Genomic DNA, 14,617 nt, shown 5'->3' with positions numbered 1-14,617 from the left:
TATATAATCAAAGAAGTCATGTTAAGTGCAAGCACATGATATCCGATGAAAGATAGAAATTTCTTTCATGGGATAGATCTGCCAGATGAGAGTTTTTTCTCTCATCCTCAGGTATATAGGACAGTTCGAGCTATCCCATGAAAGAAAGCTATGTAAGAAATTCCTATCACACATGGGATATCAAGATTGGTTATATGACGTCATATTAATGCGAGATGGTGATGTGAGGTCATCAGAAAACAATTGTGAATCAATATTGTGTTACTAAAACCTTCATTATAAAAGCTATCTTGTTAATTTGTAGTGTTCAATTATATTTAACACATAAAACAAGCACAGCAAATATGATAATGTAGTTTATTTATGATAAAATTATCAAATAAAAAAGTTACTTTTTCAGCCATCTTTAATTTGTCCATTCGTGTAAAATAATAGTTTATTTACTGAATGGATGATAGAAAAGGACTCCATCATATGTGGTCATATGGAATAGAGCAATTTCCACCACCTCAGCTGTACTTTTTCTATCCCACATGACAGCATATGATGGAGTCTTATATTCCTCCTAACCCCTACCACTAACCCCCACCACTAACCCCCACATGTGATAAGTTCTGGAACAGCCCTTTCAACAAACACCTAACTTATGTCACCTGAGTTGTTTTATTTAAAAGTCCTAATTCCTGCAGCAAAGTTCAACTGCTTCTAACTTAAAGCACTTTCCTCACTTACTCAGTAGTAACAAAAATACAAACAAACAGATATGTATATTATATCTAAATATTCTTGAATTTCAAGAAGCCTTCTTATCATTCATGTTATCATCAATTACTTCCTTAGCACATCGTCGTGGAAACCATCCTCTAGCTCTTGGCTTACCTGAATAAACAAGAAAATTATTTAAAGTTTATAAACATAGAAAATAGTTCATAAAATAGTAGATAGAAATGACCAGCCTCGGTGGTGTCATTGTTAAGCCATCGGACATAAGGACAGGGTTTGCAGCCCGGTACCGGCACCTACCCAGAGCAAGTTTTAACAACTCAATGGGTAGATATAAGACCACTACACCCTATTCTCTCTCACTAACCACTAACCCACTGCCCTGGACAGACAGCCCAGATACATGTAGCTGAGGTGTGTGCCCAGGACAGCATGCTTGAAATTTAACTGGATATAAGCACGATAATAAGTTGAAATGAAAGATAGAAGCGGTTATCTGTAACTGATCGACTCATAAAATAATTAAACTCAACATTTGAAAAATAATTTACAGACATAATTATTGGTTCTTTCTTTAACAAAGAAAGAAATGTTTTATTTAACGACGCACTCAACACATTTTATTTACGGTTATATGGCGTCAGACATATGGTTAAGGACCACACAGATTTTGAGAGGAAACCCGCTGTCGCCACTACATGGGCTACTCTTCCGATTGGCAGCAAGGGATCTTTTATTTGCGCTTCCCACAGGCAGAATAGCACAAACCATGGCCTTTGTTGAACCAGTTATGGATCACTGGTCGGTGCAAGTGGTTTACACCTACCCATTGAGCCTTGCGGGGCACTTACTCAGGGTTTGGAGTCGGTATCTGGATTAAAAATCCCATGCCTCGACTGGGATCCGAACCCAGTACCTACCAGCCTGTAGACCGATGGCCTGCCACGACGCCACCGAGGCTGGTCTTTAACAAATAAGAAAAATATACACAAATAATTAAGTGAACTGAATTGTCCAATATCTGTTAAAATAAAGGCTTGGGTTACCGCAAACCAATTCTTTATAAGGATGGTGCTTGTAGCTATTACATATGGAACAATTCACACACCTCACAATATGTTATACTTATCACCAAATGCATATGACAATTACCGTAATAACTTGTTTGCATTACTTTTGTGTAAGAAATAACATATATGTACTAAAATTAGGATGCTTAGCTAAAATCATTTTTAAAATAACCAAACACAAAAGAATTTCATAATGTAAAGCCAGATACACATCTGCGATTCCGTCATTTGATAAATGTTGTACGATGAAACCAGATTAAGCATTAAGATTAAAAATGAGTAAATCGCCATGAAAGTCAAACTCGATCTGTAACAGTACTTGATAAAAGCTATACACAGACTTTCACCTCAATATCTAAAGGTCTTCTAAAAAAAAAAGTCAGGATTTTTTTTTTTCACATCTCCTAAGTTCAAGGGCCATAACTGCGTCAAAAAAAGTCTGGAATATAAGTTCAAGAAACAGCCAACATTTACAGTACAACAGAATTGCAGAGATAACAGTTTGGGTTGATGCCCCTTAATACTCACTTGTACCAACAAGTTTTTCCTCAGCAGTAAGCAATCGGGTTCCATATAACCAATGTCTACAAAGTAAAACAAATTAACAATAAATGTTTAAATCAGACAAATAAAGATGTAATTTAATTCAATATTTGATTGGTAAAGGCTGATTTGTAAACTGACTGTGTGACCAACCTTAAAAGAATTGAAAGAATTGATAGAAATACAAAGGTATCATCATAACACAAGACATTCTGGCCATTTTTTAAACCTAAATTAAATCCTTAAAATTTAATGATTGGTTCCAAATTAGAATTCATCTGTTACACTCATCCTTTATCAGGGAAGTTCCAAAACAGATCATATTTGCAGGCTTTCTGTAAGAAACTAATTTGAGGGTATGTCATAAAAACAAAACAGACAATGAGTGCCTCTATTGGTTTTGAAATGTTTTGAACTTCAACACAACATTTCTTGTACTTTGACAAATTTTAAACAGCAGTTGTCTTACTATAATCTATTTAAAAATATTAAAAATTGATCCATTAATTTCTAAGATTTTAAGGCACGTAATTTTACCCTTCGTACCAGGGGTGGGGAAAAGCCCTTTTTTCTCGGTCTGGGACCGATTCTCGATCTCTGAGAACGAAATTATTTTTAAAAAACGCGTGTTTGCCAGTCCCACTTTTGTCATTCTTGTCGGTCCGAAGCACCTGTCCATTTCTATTATTGGAACAAATTCCTATCGGTCAAGTGGACCGGCCAGCCCAGACATCGGTATCTCGTGCATGATTTAAAATAATAAATAAATAGTGGTCAATATGGCTGGTGTTTCAGACGTTTGTGATTTTAAAGTCTGCCTAAGTACATGTATATCGCCAGTCACTGAAGTCGGACCTACAGTAGTGTCAAAGGACTGCCATTAGGCTAGACATTTGTCAAAGTCGCTGAGTCGGTCAAGAGAATACACAGACATTAATGATAGCATCATTCTTGGTTTAGAGAGCCATCAAGGTATTACACTCCAATTAAAACAAAGGACCCAGAATTTGCAACTGGTTACAATCAACACCTGTCAACACCTGTGTACGGAGCTCTGTCAGGTCGAGTGTCCTAGTCCGAAGTAAGAGGCTTTTGTGCAATACAAACTGCTTAAAATAGCATAAAATATAATGAAATAATCTGTAAATGTATTTATTGTTGACAGTTCAATGTAGTGTATCCAATAATTATAAAGGATTTTAAAATTAACAAAAGGTTTCCACCTTTTTTTTAACAAGTGGGAGTAACCAGAACAGCTACATGTACTGTTATTTCAAGAGCCAGTAGAGGTCAAATTTCATCCAATCAGTGATGACATTATTACTCTTTGTCTAAACATGTGCTAGCTCAGGCTGTCAAACGCTTCGACGGTGCCATCTTTTATTAATTTTCAAGATACAGTACTGAATACTCGGTACTTTTAATACATATATGGGAATTAAAATTCATAACTTTTATTCCTTTTTTATATTATTTATTCTATTATGTAAAATGTATACAATTTGTGGGGGTTTTCACTGATCATATGTGATTAATTTTATAAAAATTTTTATCGTTTCGTGTTCATGATTTTTTAATCCCCCCCCCCCACCCCCGGTAGTGACATCAAGTGGGACCGATTGACAATTTTATTTTTCCACACCCCTGCTTCGTACCCTCGGACAGAAATCCTGATTTGGGAAAGCAAATATTTGTAATATACCCACAACCCATTGAATACCATTTTATTAAAACGTGTGCAGAGAGGAAACGATGAAGATAGTAATGATCACCATCATGTGATATATTACTGAACAGCTCTAAAATAAAACATTATCGTCCAGTGATGACACTTTATAACTGTACAAACTAAATAATTTCAATCAAAAATTTCACACAAATTACCATCACAAAATACATGAATAGGAAGGTCAAAGAGATAAAACTTGGACAAAAATAAATGTAGCAATTTTATAATATGATCTTAAAAAACCCCTCATGATACCAAATATCAAATCAATTAATAAAACAATGCAAATTTTTGTATTACAAGATGACATCTATTTAGGAATAAGAACCAAAATGGGCCATAACTACCAAAATGTGATCAATGAATAATTATTTTAAATATTGGGCCGAATTTACAAAGCCTGTTTATGTCTTACACACATGTAACTACAAACATTTACTATGCTTAAACACCTGTGTTTAAGAAAAACAGGCTTTGTAAATTCGGTCTATATTTTTTAAACATATAAGAAAGCCTTACCTTTTCCACCGTGTGACCCAGACTTTGTTCCCTGGTTTGACGGAGATGCGAGGCTCGTCTGTACATGGGATACAGCAGCTGACTTTGAGACCCTTCGTGAACGGGAACAAGTATCCCGAGTAGCCCTCCATTATCACATACTGCACCGTCCGCTCGCGCTTCTCTCCCTTTTGTTTAATCTGCTCAATCTAGATAATACACAGTTGGTAGTACTTAGTACACACTAAACGCTTATTTACTTCCCTTCTTTTTAATCTGCTCAATTCAAACAATACACTGATGGTGATAGATAGTTTACAGTTATAACTACAGTAAAACCTCTCAAAACCGGACCCTCTGTAAACCAGAATTCCCTCAAAACCAGACATTTTTCACGGTCATTTTAAAATAAAGAAATTCAGAAGTTAACCTTTCTAAATCGGATACCTCATTAAACTGGACAATTTATTTGGTCCCGAGGGTGTCCGGTTTAGAGGGGTTTCACTAAACCTCACTAAACACTCTGATTTATCTCCCTTCTGTTTAATCTGTTCAATCTAAACAATACACAGGTGGTGGTACTAGTAGTTAGTGTACACAGTTACAACTATATGTACCTCACTTTTACATTTATGTTAATTTCCCTTTACATTTATGTTACTCTCCCTTCTGTTTAATCTGTTGAATCTAAACAATACACATATGGCAATAGTGTACACAGGTACGGCTATATGCACTTCACTAAAAACACACACACATGCACACCACACACAAACAGACACACACCAAACATACTTACTTATACTTTTTAGCTATAAAGGAACGTTGATTTCTTCAGATGGGCAGTGTTCAACACAATAGTTTTAGCTTTAGTTTAATTTTAATTTTAATCATTAAAAATATGATTACCTCAAAGTAAGAAGAATACCTCTCAGTTTGTTCCATCTATATACAATCAATACTGATCTACCTATCTATACATAGAACTACCTCAATTCTACATTATACATTTAAACTATTCTGCAAATGAAATATAAAATGCCTATCTACTCTATGTAACAAATCAATGTCATAATATAGGGCTAATGGAAAACAATATTGAGATTATATTAAAAAACCAATGATGAGGGGTAGTTTGGAAGTTTGAGTTTATCCACGTTCAACGTTTACTATATAATATTATGATGGTCCATTTTGCTTCCATTTTATTGTTACCCCCACCCTCCAACAAAACATATAAAATTTCGAACCACTCCCACCACCCCCCATGCACCTCCACCCAGTAATTATTATAATGACTTAGTCTATTTACTTGAGAAGAGTTCTACAAATTGCTTTAATATTTACTTTTTTACTGTACATTTTGTACTAACAAAGAAGTAGCCATTTGATGACACTGGTAGTGAAAAAATAAAAGCTGATCACTATTTCCTGTTAACACGACAAAGCAGCCACTGAAAATTACATTACTAACATAAGGGAAAAAAGGCATATTAATTTTGTTTACCAGCATGTCAGCAGACTTTAAACTACATCTATTTAGGATCTAATAACTGGTTATTCTGACACTTGGTCAAGAGAGTGAGGAAAACGTATCAAGGCATCTTACCACAGTGAGTGTTGGAAATCGACTGGAATTTCACCATCAAAAAGTTAAAGTTTGTTAAATGTTTAACGACACCACTAGAGCACATTGATTTCTAAATCATCGAATATTGGATGTCGAACATTTGGTAATTTTTACATAGTCTTAAGAGAGGAAACCCGCTACATTTTCCCATTAGTAGCAAAGGATCTTGTATATGCACCATCACACAGACAGCCTTTGATATACCAGTTGTAGGACACTGGCTGGAACGAGAAATTACCCAATAGACCCACTGATGGGGGTTGATCCAAGACTGCCCGTGCATCAGGGAGATGCTTTACCACTGAGTTCCGATTTCTTCACCATCAATCATCAGTTATAATCAACTGATCAACTTTCAGTTGGTTACAATGATATCCTGTGTGTGTATTATTGTGTAAACCCTTCACATCACTCATTTTACCTTTAATTACCTTTACATTTTACCTTTTATCATTCAGTATGTGTGGGGTTTTTTTTGTGTTTTTTTAGTATGTACGTATGTTATAAAAACAACCACAAACCCTAACATATTTATAGCAATTCCATCACCTAAAGTGTAAAAACAATTACAGCCAACATTTCCCACAACAACCGATTAGAGATTATAATTGATCACCACATTAGTAGAGCTTAAGCGATGAATATTTTTATTACAACTGATCACTGTAACATCACTAGTCAGGACTAATGACAACCACTCTTGATGTATCCATTGGAGGGCAGTGGTTGGGATGGAGTGGGGGGGGACCCAAGTGCATCAAAGGGTGGGTGAATTTTAACATGCTTATATACCACTACGGTTTCCAGCATGTGGCAGGGCTTCTAGAAGTTTGATAAAATCCACTAGCCGTGGGATCAGTGATTTAAAACATTTACTAGCCATGGGATCAGTGATTTAAAACATTTACTAGCCATGGGATCAGTGATTTAAAACATTTACTAGCCATGGGATCAGTGATTTAAAACATTTACTAGCCATGAGTTCAGTGATTTAAAAAATTTACTAGCCATGGGATCAGTGATTTAAAACATTTACTAGCCATGAGTTCAGTGATTTAAAACATTTACTAGCCATGGGATCAGTGATTTAAAACATTTACTAGCCATGGGTTCAGTGATTTAAAACATTTACTAGCTATGGGATCAGTGATTTAAACAGTTACTATCCACGATTAAACATTCTCTAGCCCTACTTTATGTTAATACACTTTTACTAATAGCAATAATCAGAGATGTCACCTAAAGAGGAATATAGAACTTAAAAACACTAAGATTGGACATTCATATTAGACTTAAATGCAGCATTTGACAATTTCACTAGCCGTCAGGCATGGCAATGGTAGTTATTTACTAGCCCAACGTTGAATACCACTAGCCATGGGAGTGGGGCTACCATAATCTAGAAGCCCTAATGTCTGTCCCAGGTTCCGTCTCTGGATAGCCAGAGGCCCGATCCAGGACAGAATAATTTAAGGGGACAATTTAGAGTATTACAGCCAAAATATATATGGACTTTTAATAATTTATGTGCGCATTCTAAAAATTTATAATCAATAAAAAAAAGTGCTGATTCATATTTTGTTCGCATTTTAGAATGGGCTGTCTAAATTTAAATCATATAGTAATATTTAATCATTTAACTAAGCCCTTAGTTGGATGGGAAATGGAGGTTGGTCAAGAAGGTTGGGCCGCGGTCACAGGAAGTTTTATTTAGTAGTTGGGATGTTGATGAGCATCAATGTTCTTGTGAATCTTTATATCTCAGGTGAGCTTTAAAACCCTCCCAATTAGTAAATAAAAAAAGAAAGTAAAGAATGCTAAACCTACAGTTAAGGTATATTGATCACAACCATTGACAATGTTCCACGTGAACCCATCCGAGAGAGGTTTGCCCGTCCACGTGAAGACCTCCTTGAAGTTCCGCCTGTATCCCAGGTTGTATGGGTAGACAAAGTCACCTTCCTCTGGCTCACGAAGACGGTCCTCTGCCTGCATTAAAATGTACCTTGTTATTAAGATAATATCACACATTAAATAAAAATGATTAATAACCTCAGGGCTCACACTGGGATAAATTTTGGTTTAGCCAATTTTCCTTTAAGTAGAGTATTTCTTGAAAATGATTAAAATGTGGCTAATTTAATAACTATTTTGTTAGCCAAAGACTAAATGTTGTAGCCACTTTGTATAAATATTAGCAAGTGGCTAATTTGGCAATGGACAGGATGAGCCTTCAAAATATCCATATTAGTCTTAGTAACCTACACAAGCCTGGTTTTCAGCAATATTTCATGCATGAGATCTTCATTCAGACACTGTTCTTAACTTAATACCCCAAATTACTATACTGAGCGACTACTCTCGACATACTAAATTCCAAAACTATAATTATGTAGCTCCCTTTCACCTTTTGAAGGACCATTCAAAATTGCACCTAACTTACTGCATAAAACTGTGCACCATTTCTCTTTGGCTATAATCCTACGGGACATTCCAAATTCCATAGCACCCAACCACCCTCCGCCTGTTACCGGCCCCAGTCGGACTGCTGGTGCTCCCTTGCACCTGCCAGTGCAGGTGGTCCCCACTCATCCCCACCCCACCCCACCCCTTTCCTGTCCTGGATGGAGGAGCCAGCCGAGACCGACACCTGTGCCCAGGATAGGCATGTGCTACAACAGCTTGTTCTGAATGTGCACATTAAACACTCTGACCTGACCTGACCTGACCTATACTGAGAACCTCAAGGCCACATTTTATGAATGAAACTCAGTGGTAACCCAGTGCAACACTTTCCAAAGATTTGTTTGTTTTATTTCACAACACTACTAGAGCACACCGATTTATTATCCATATGGTTCAACATAACCGAGTTAATAATAATCATATGAAACACACGTGTAATGTGTAATAACAAGTGTAATGACGTAATTTTGGGAAGCGACGTCATAACATGACGTTGCTTCTCCATTCCTAGCTCAGACTGTGCATTTGAAATATGACGTCATTTCGAGTTGTGGCTGAAACATTTTGAGTTGGGTCTTGTTATTCATAAAGAAAACAACAGTAATAATATGGATAATAAAGAAATTATTACACTCGCATGCGAGTCGTACTGATTTTACAAAACTCATGTCAGGAATCATGTCTTACCCTCGCTCTCGCTCAGGCAATACAAAAATCCTGACACTCGTTTCGTAAAATCAGTATGATACACAAGCTTGTGTAATAATCTCTATTTATTCATCACCCGCTGTTGGATATCAGCCATTTGGTAATTGTGACACATAGTTTACAACAGGGAACAAACAGATCTTTCTCACACAGGACAACATATACCACAACCTTTGATATACCAGTCATGGGACAAAGGTTAGGATAAGGGGGGGGGGGGGGGGGGGGGATAATTAGAGAATAGGGCAACTCCTTCCATGGGTATGACTAAAAGGTTTTTTTTTTTCAATATTAGCTTACTTTATCTATTATCCATGATTCTATTCCGGTTTCATTTTTCAATATACTTTTCATCTGGAATGGAAAAACAGGTACAAATATGAAACTTGCTGTTTACAGAACACAATTCTCATTTACTATATTGTCTAAAGCAACAACAGTACTAGTGATTTTATTAAATTATTAACAAGGGCTGACTTGAGCAATAAGGGACAATAGATGGATGGACGGATGGACGGACGGATGGATGGATGGATGAGTGGATGGGTGAGTGGATGGGAGAGTGAATGGGTGAGTGGATAGGTGGATGATCGGCTGGAAGTATGGGTGAATGAATAGAAGGATGGATTGCATGAATGCATGGATGGATGGATGGACGAATGGATGGACGACTGGAATTACAACTGAATGGATAGATGGATGGATGGGCAAATGGATGGGTGGATGGATGCATGGATGGATGGATGGATGGATGGATGGATGGATGGACGAATGGATGGATGACTGGAATTACAACTGAATGGATAGATGGATGGATGGGCAAATGGATGGGTGGATGGATGCGTGAGTGGGTGGGTGGGTGGATGGATGGATGGATGGATGGATGGATGGATGGATGGATGGATGGATGGATGGATGGATGGATGGATGAGTGGATGAGTGAATGGATGGATGGATGGATGCATGGATGGATGGATGGACGAATGGATGGAATTACAACTGAATGGATAGATGGATGGATGGGCAAATGGATGGGTGGATGGATGCGTGAGTGGGTGGGTGGGTGGATGCATGGATGGATGGATGGATGGATGGATGGATGGATGGATGGATGAGTGGATGGGTGAATGGATGGGAGAGTGGATGGGTGTTGGATGGGTGAGTGGATAGGTGGATGATCGGCTGGAAGTATGGGTGAATGAATAGAAGTATGGATTGCATGAATGCATGGATGGATGGATGGACGAATGGATGGATGACTGGAATTACAACTGAATGGATAGATGGATGGATGGGTGGATGGATGCATGGATGGATGGATGGTTGATTGGAAGTATGAGTGAATGGATGGATGCATAGATGGATGGTTGATGGGAAGTATGGGTGAATGAATAGAAAGAAGGATGGAAGGAAGGATGGATAAACAAATAGATGGAAAGGACAATATTATATGATTCCTGCATCATTTTAAAGTAAGCGATACAAACTGACATAAAGGCTGCTTTGAAGATTACCGGTACTTAAAGACTTACACAAGTTAAGACAAATAATAAAATCCTACTTTGTGCCTAGATGAAAGTATAATAAAACTACTTGTCACCTGTAAGTAAAACAACATGCCGACAGCGATGACGACGCCGATAGCGAGGCCGATCCCGAACATTGTGAGGATGAACTCAAAGATATCCAGCTGCACGAGGGGCTCATCTTGGTGGTAAAAATAGTAATAATGCTGCAATTAGGAAAAAACAGATCTTTGTTACATAACAGAACAAAACATTAAGGAACCTAACAGATCATAAGATTTTCAAATTTCATGGGAAACACCTTTTCAGTGCCGTGTCTTGTGAAACAATAATTTTTTTTTTTTTTTTTTTTTTTTGAATATTTGTACTCAATATAATAATCATAGGAAACAACATTTTGGTTTTGTGATTTTTACCAACATGCTACCGATCATTTCTGTTAAATCTGAGGGCCTGACATAAGGTACATCCGCATACATTGTATATATGTAACACCCACAATTTAAAATCTGAATAAAAATTTTAATGCAATTAGTTTGCAATACATTGTTCAACAAATGTTTGAGAAAGTCACTAGTCCTCCAAGAAGCTTTGGCTAGTGCCCTATGTATTATAGTAATATAACTGATAACTACCACTAGCCCAAACTAAAATTTCATTAGCTGGAAACAAGGGCTGGAGGATTTGTTGAACCATAATTACAGATGTCAGCTAAACTACATTAAAAGACTTAGTAGAGCACTTCCTATCCATTTGATTAAGCAATTAAGCGATGGGATACAAACTGACATCAAGGCTGCTCTGAAGATTACTTATTATATAATAAAGACGTACACAAGTTTACGAAGAGTATGACTGGAAAATAAGTAATTCTCACAAACATCAAGACAGTCACCTTAAGTTACACTTATAAATAGTGTGACTAGAGAAATATGTGTAGATCGAAGAGTGCGACTGGAGGAATAGGCTGTTATGACACTGGTCATGTAATAAAACCGAGTGTTGATCTAGAAAACTCAAATATAGCACCAACATGATTAAACAAGTTCTTTATTGTATGTATTAAACATTTCTGTCAGAACTTGTAAGTTGTATTACATATATTCAAGGACTTTATTTCTATATAGCTGAATTCTGAACAATAATATAAATTTGAAAGAAGAAAGGAAAGAATGTTATATTTAATGATGAACTCAATATATTTTAATTACGGTTATATGGCGTCAGCCATATGGTTAAGGACCACTCAGATAATGAGACGAAATATGCTGCCGCCACGCAATGGGCTACTGTTTACGATTAGCAGCCAGGGATTTTTTATATACATCATCCCACAGACAGGGTAGCAATGCACTGGCTTGAATGAGAAATAGCCCAAGGGGCTCATCGACGGCAATTGATTCCAAACCTACCCCGCATCCAGGGAACGCTTTACCACTGGGCTAAATTTGAATTTAAGGACATGGTATGTGTTATCCTGTCTGTAAAAAAAAAAGTGTCAACAATTTATAAATGGCTCCTTGTAACTTGTCAATAATAAATATGGTCAAGAGGCAGTAGTCAGTTTCTTTACTCATTTTCTAGACAAAACATTTCAATTGTACTACCAGACATAATAGTCACTGATTACACAATGTGTCAGGGTATTGTTAAAACATTAAAAAAAAAAATTCTGCATTCAGTTAAATAATGTTACTTACAAAATTAAGTGCTCTGTAGATGGATGGAATGAGAATGAACACAGCATGTACACAGCCACATGGTGCGAAGAGGAGAAACCAAACAAAGTTGGCGTGATTAAAATGTCCGCAGCATGTGTTAATCCAAGGACAGTGATGATCCATCTTCATAACACATCTAAATCAACGATAAAAACAATAATTACTTTTAACAATCAATTAGTACATTAATAACATATTATTTTATTTGTTGCGCTAAATGATTACTAACTGAATGTAGTTGTCTCCCCTTCAATTTTATAACCTTACACCAGTCTTGGACAGTATGTTAGCTGTGGGCATATTAATGCTGGTTTAATGATATGCCATGGCACATTATTGCTTGCTTAATAAACAAGAATTCCACAGAATTAATTGACTCCTACATCACCATAAACATATTCAGTGTTTCTAATACATGTACATTTGGTTGCATCCTCTGGTGTTTATCTCGGTGCATGTTAAAAAATATAATAATTAAATTAAACTTTAAAAATATATATAATTTTTTTTATTTTAATAAAATTCAAAATTGTTTTAATGTAAATTGAGATTAACATTAATAGATGTAACTATAATAAAGTTTTAATGATGTAAGACTTAGAGATTGTGACAAATGGAACTACATGCAAAATGTTAACATTAATTCAAACCTTGCCACCATCACCACAGCCACCATCAGAACAGCGATATCTTTATCTCGGGTTTTTACTTTATAAAGGTGAGACAATCAGGGCTAGCTCTGCTACTTTTCAAATTCACCAATTTATAATTTTAAACACAACTGGCAAAATTTATTTTAATTTGACAAAATAATTACATGTAATGATCGATATATTTTAAAAAATAATGGTGGGTTTCTGCAATTTTTGAAGTTAAATAGATAATTTGGCGAAATGTTCTGCACACCCAGAGTTAGCCCTGATTGAATGATGATACAGTAATAATACTAATAAACAAAAACATTACCTGTCACATTTGCGGCAGTGATGAGAACGAGGTGATTTGAATCCGGCACATGCTTCACAAAACTGCAGGCATTTCCTGGCTTCTGGTTTATTCTGAAACATATAACCTTTGACATTACATTGCATTATCTACTTAAACTTTTCATTTTATTTTAATTTGAAAGTTAAGTCAACTTTTCTTTAATATTTTATTAATTTGCCAATTTTTTCTAAAAACTGCATCAGAATTATTGTTTGACATCCAACAGCCAATGATTAATTATATTCATCAACTTATTATCGAGGTGCTCCATTGGTCTCACTGAGTAAAACAAACTAACTTTAGTTATGTCATACTGACATACAACATATTTTGCATTAAAAAGTGTAAAATATATTGTATATTTTACTGACATACGTGATACAAATTCATTCATTGTAAACATATTACAACAAAAAAAACACACACACACACAAAAAACCTGATGTGAAAATACTAAAATCTTTCTAAAATTAACATGTTCATAAACAGCTGCTTACTGGCATCCATCCTAATGGAACAAATCCTGGTCCTTTCCATGCTGCTTGGAAATAGTTATATAAAGTTAAAGTGATCCATGTTAAGAAAATAATAAAGTTAACAGCACCACCAAATGATGTAACAGGCCACCACATCAAAGTGCAGTTTATTGTTGCTATAGAAATGTAAAAAATAACTGACAACGCCACAATAGGGCCCCAATGTAGCAACTGTCTCCAGGTGCCAACGTTTGACATGATTGCACCGGTGTCGATGAAATCCAATACGGAAATGAATTTTTGTTAAAAATTTAATGACCAGCACAACTGAACTATCAGCAAAGTCAGTCAGTTAAATAGTCAGAAAATGCATTTAAACAATACGATGAATTCGTACTTAAATCAACGAACATCATCTATAGTACAAAAATGTACACTCCATTTATAAATAAAGTCTATTATCCCCCGTCTAGCATCAAAATGTGTCAAAACATGAAGAATAAAGATTAAAACCAAGAACGACGAGTTATATCCCTTTTA

At 36.0% G+C, this 14,617-nt stretch overlaps 1 protein-coding gene across 1 annotated transcript; it reads right to left on the bottom strand.

The window, feature by feature from the left end:
• Positions 1-365: 365 nt before the first annotated feature.
• On the bottom strand, positions 366-14,576 carry LOC121379346 (palmitoyltransferase ZDHHC6-like). The gene is made up of 9 exons (XM_041507918.1): positions 14,099-14,576; positions 13,581-13,672; positions 12,594-12,750; positions 10,968-11,099; positions 9,668-9,721; positions 8,021-8,182; positions 4,585-4,772; positions 2,322-2,377; positions 366-879 (listed from the first exon to the last, which is right to left on the bottom strand). Exons 1-9 carry the CDS (start codon positions 14,333-14,335, stop codon positions 794-796), a joined length of 1,164 nt encoding a protein of 387 aa, XP_041363852.1. The 5' UTR covers positions 14,336-14,576; the 3' UTR covers positions 366-793.
• Between the last annotated feature and the right edge of the window lie 41 nt (positions 14,577-14,617).

This window comes from Gigantopelta aegis, chromosome 8, assembly GCF_016097555.1.
Source record: "Gigantopelta aegis isolate Gae_Host chromosome 8, Gae_host_genome, whole genome shotgun sequence".
In the NCBI taxonomy this organism is placed as follows: Eukaryota; Metazoa; Mollusca; class Gastropoda; order Neomphalida; family Peltospiridae; genus Gigantopelta; species Gigantopelta aegis.
The sequence above is the reverse complement of the archived record's forward strand: the minus strand, read 5'-3'. Positions and strand labels throughout refer to the sequence as shown.

Excerpts from the sequence above, each read along its gene's own strand:
- LOC121379346 (XM_041507918.1), bottom strand. The coding sequence starts at position 14,335 with ATGTCAAACGTTGGCACCTGGAGACAGTTGCTACATTGGGGCCCTATT. Across the intron at positions 9,722-10,967 it reads GCATGTTGTTTTACTTACAG|ATGAAAAGTATATTGAAAAA; the intron begins GTGACAAGTAGT and ends TTTCCATTCCAG. Across the intron at positions 8,183-9,667 it reads AATCATGGATAATAGATAAA|GCAGAGGACCGTCTTCGTGA; the intron begins GTAAGCTAATAT and ends ATTTTAATGCAG.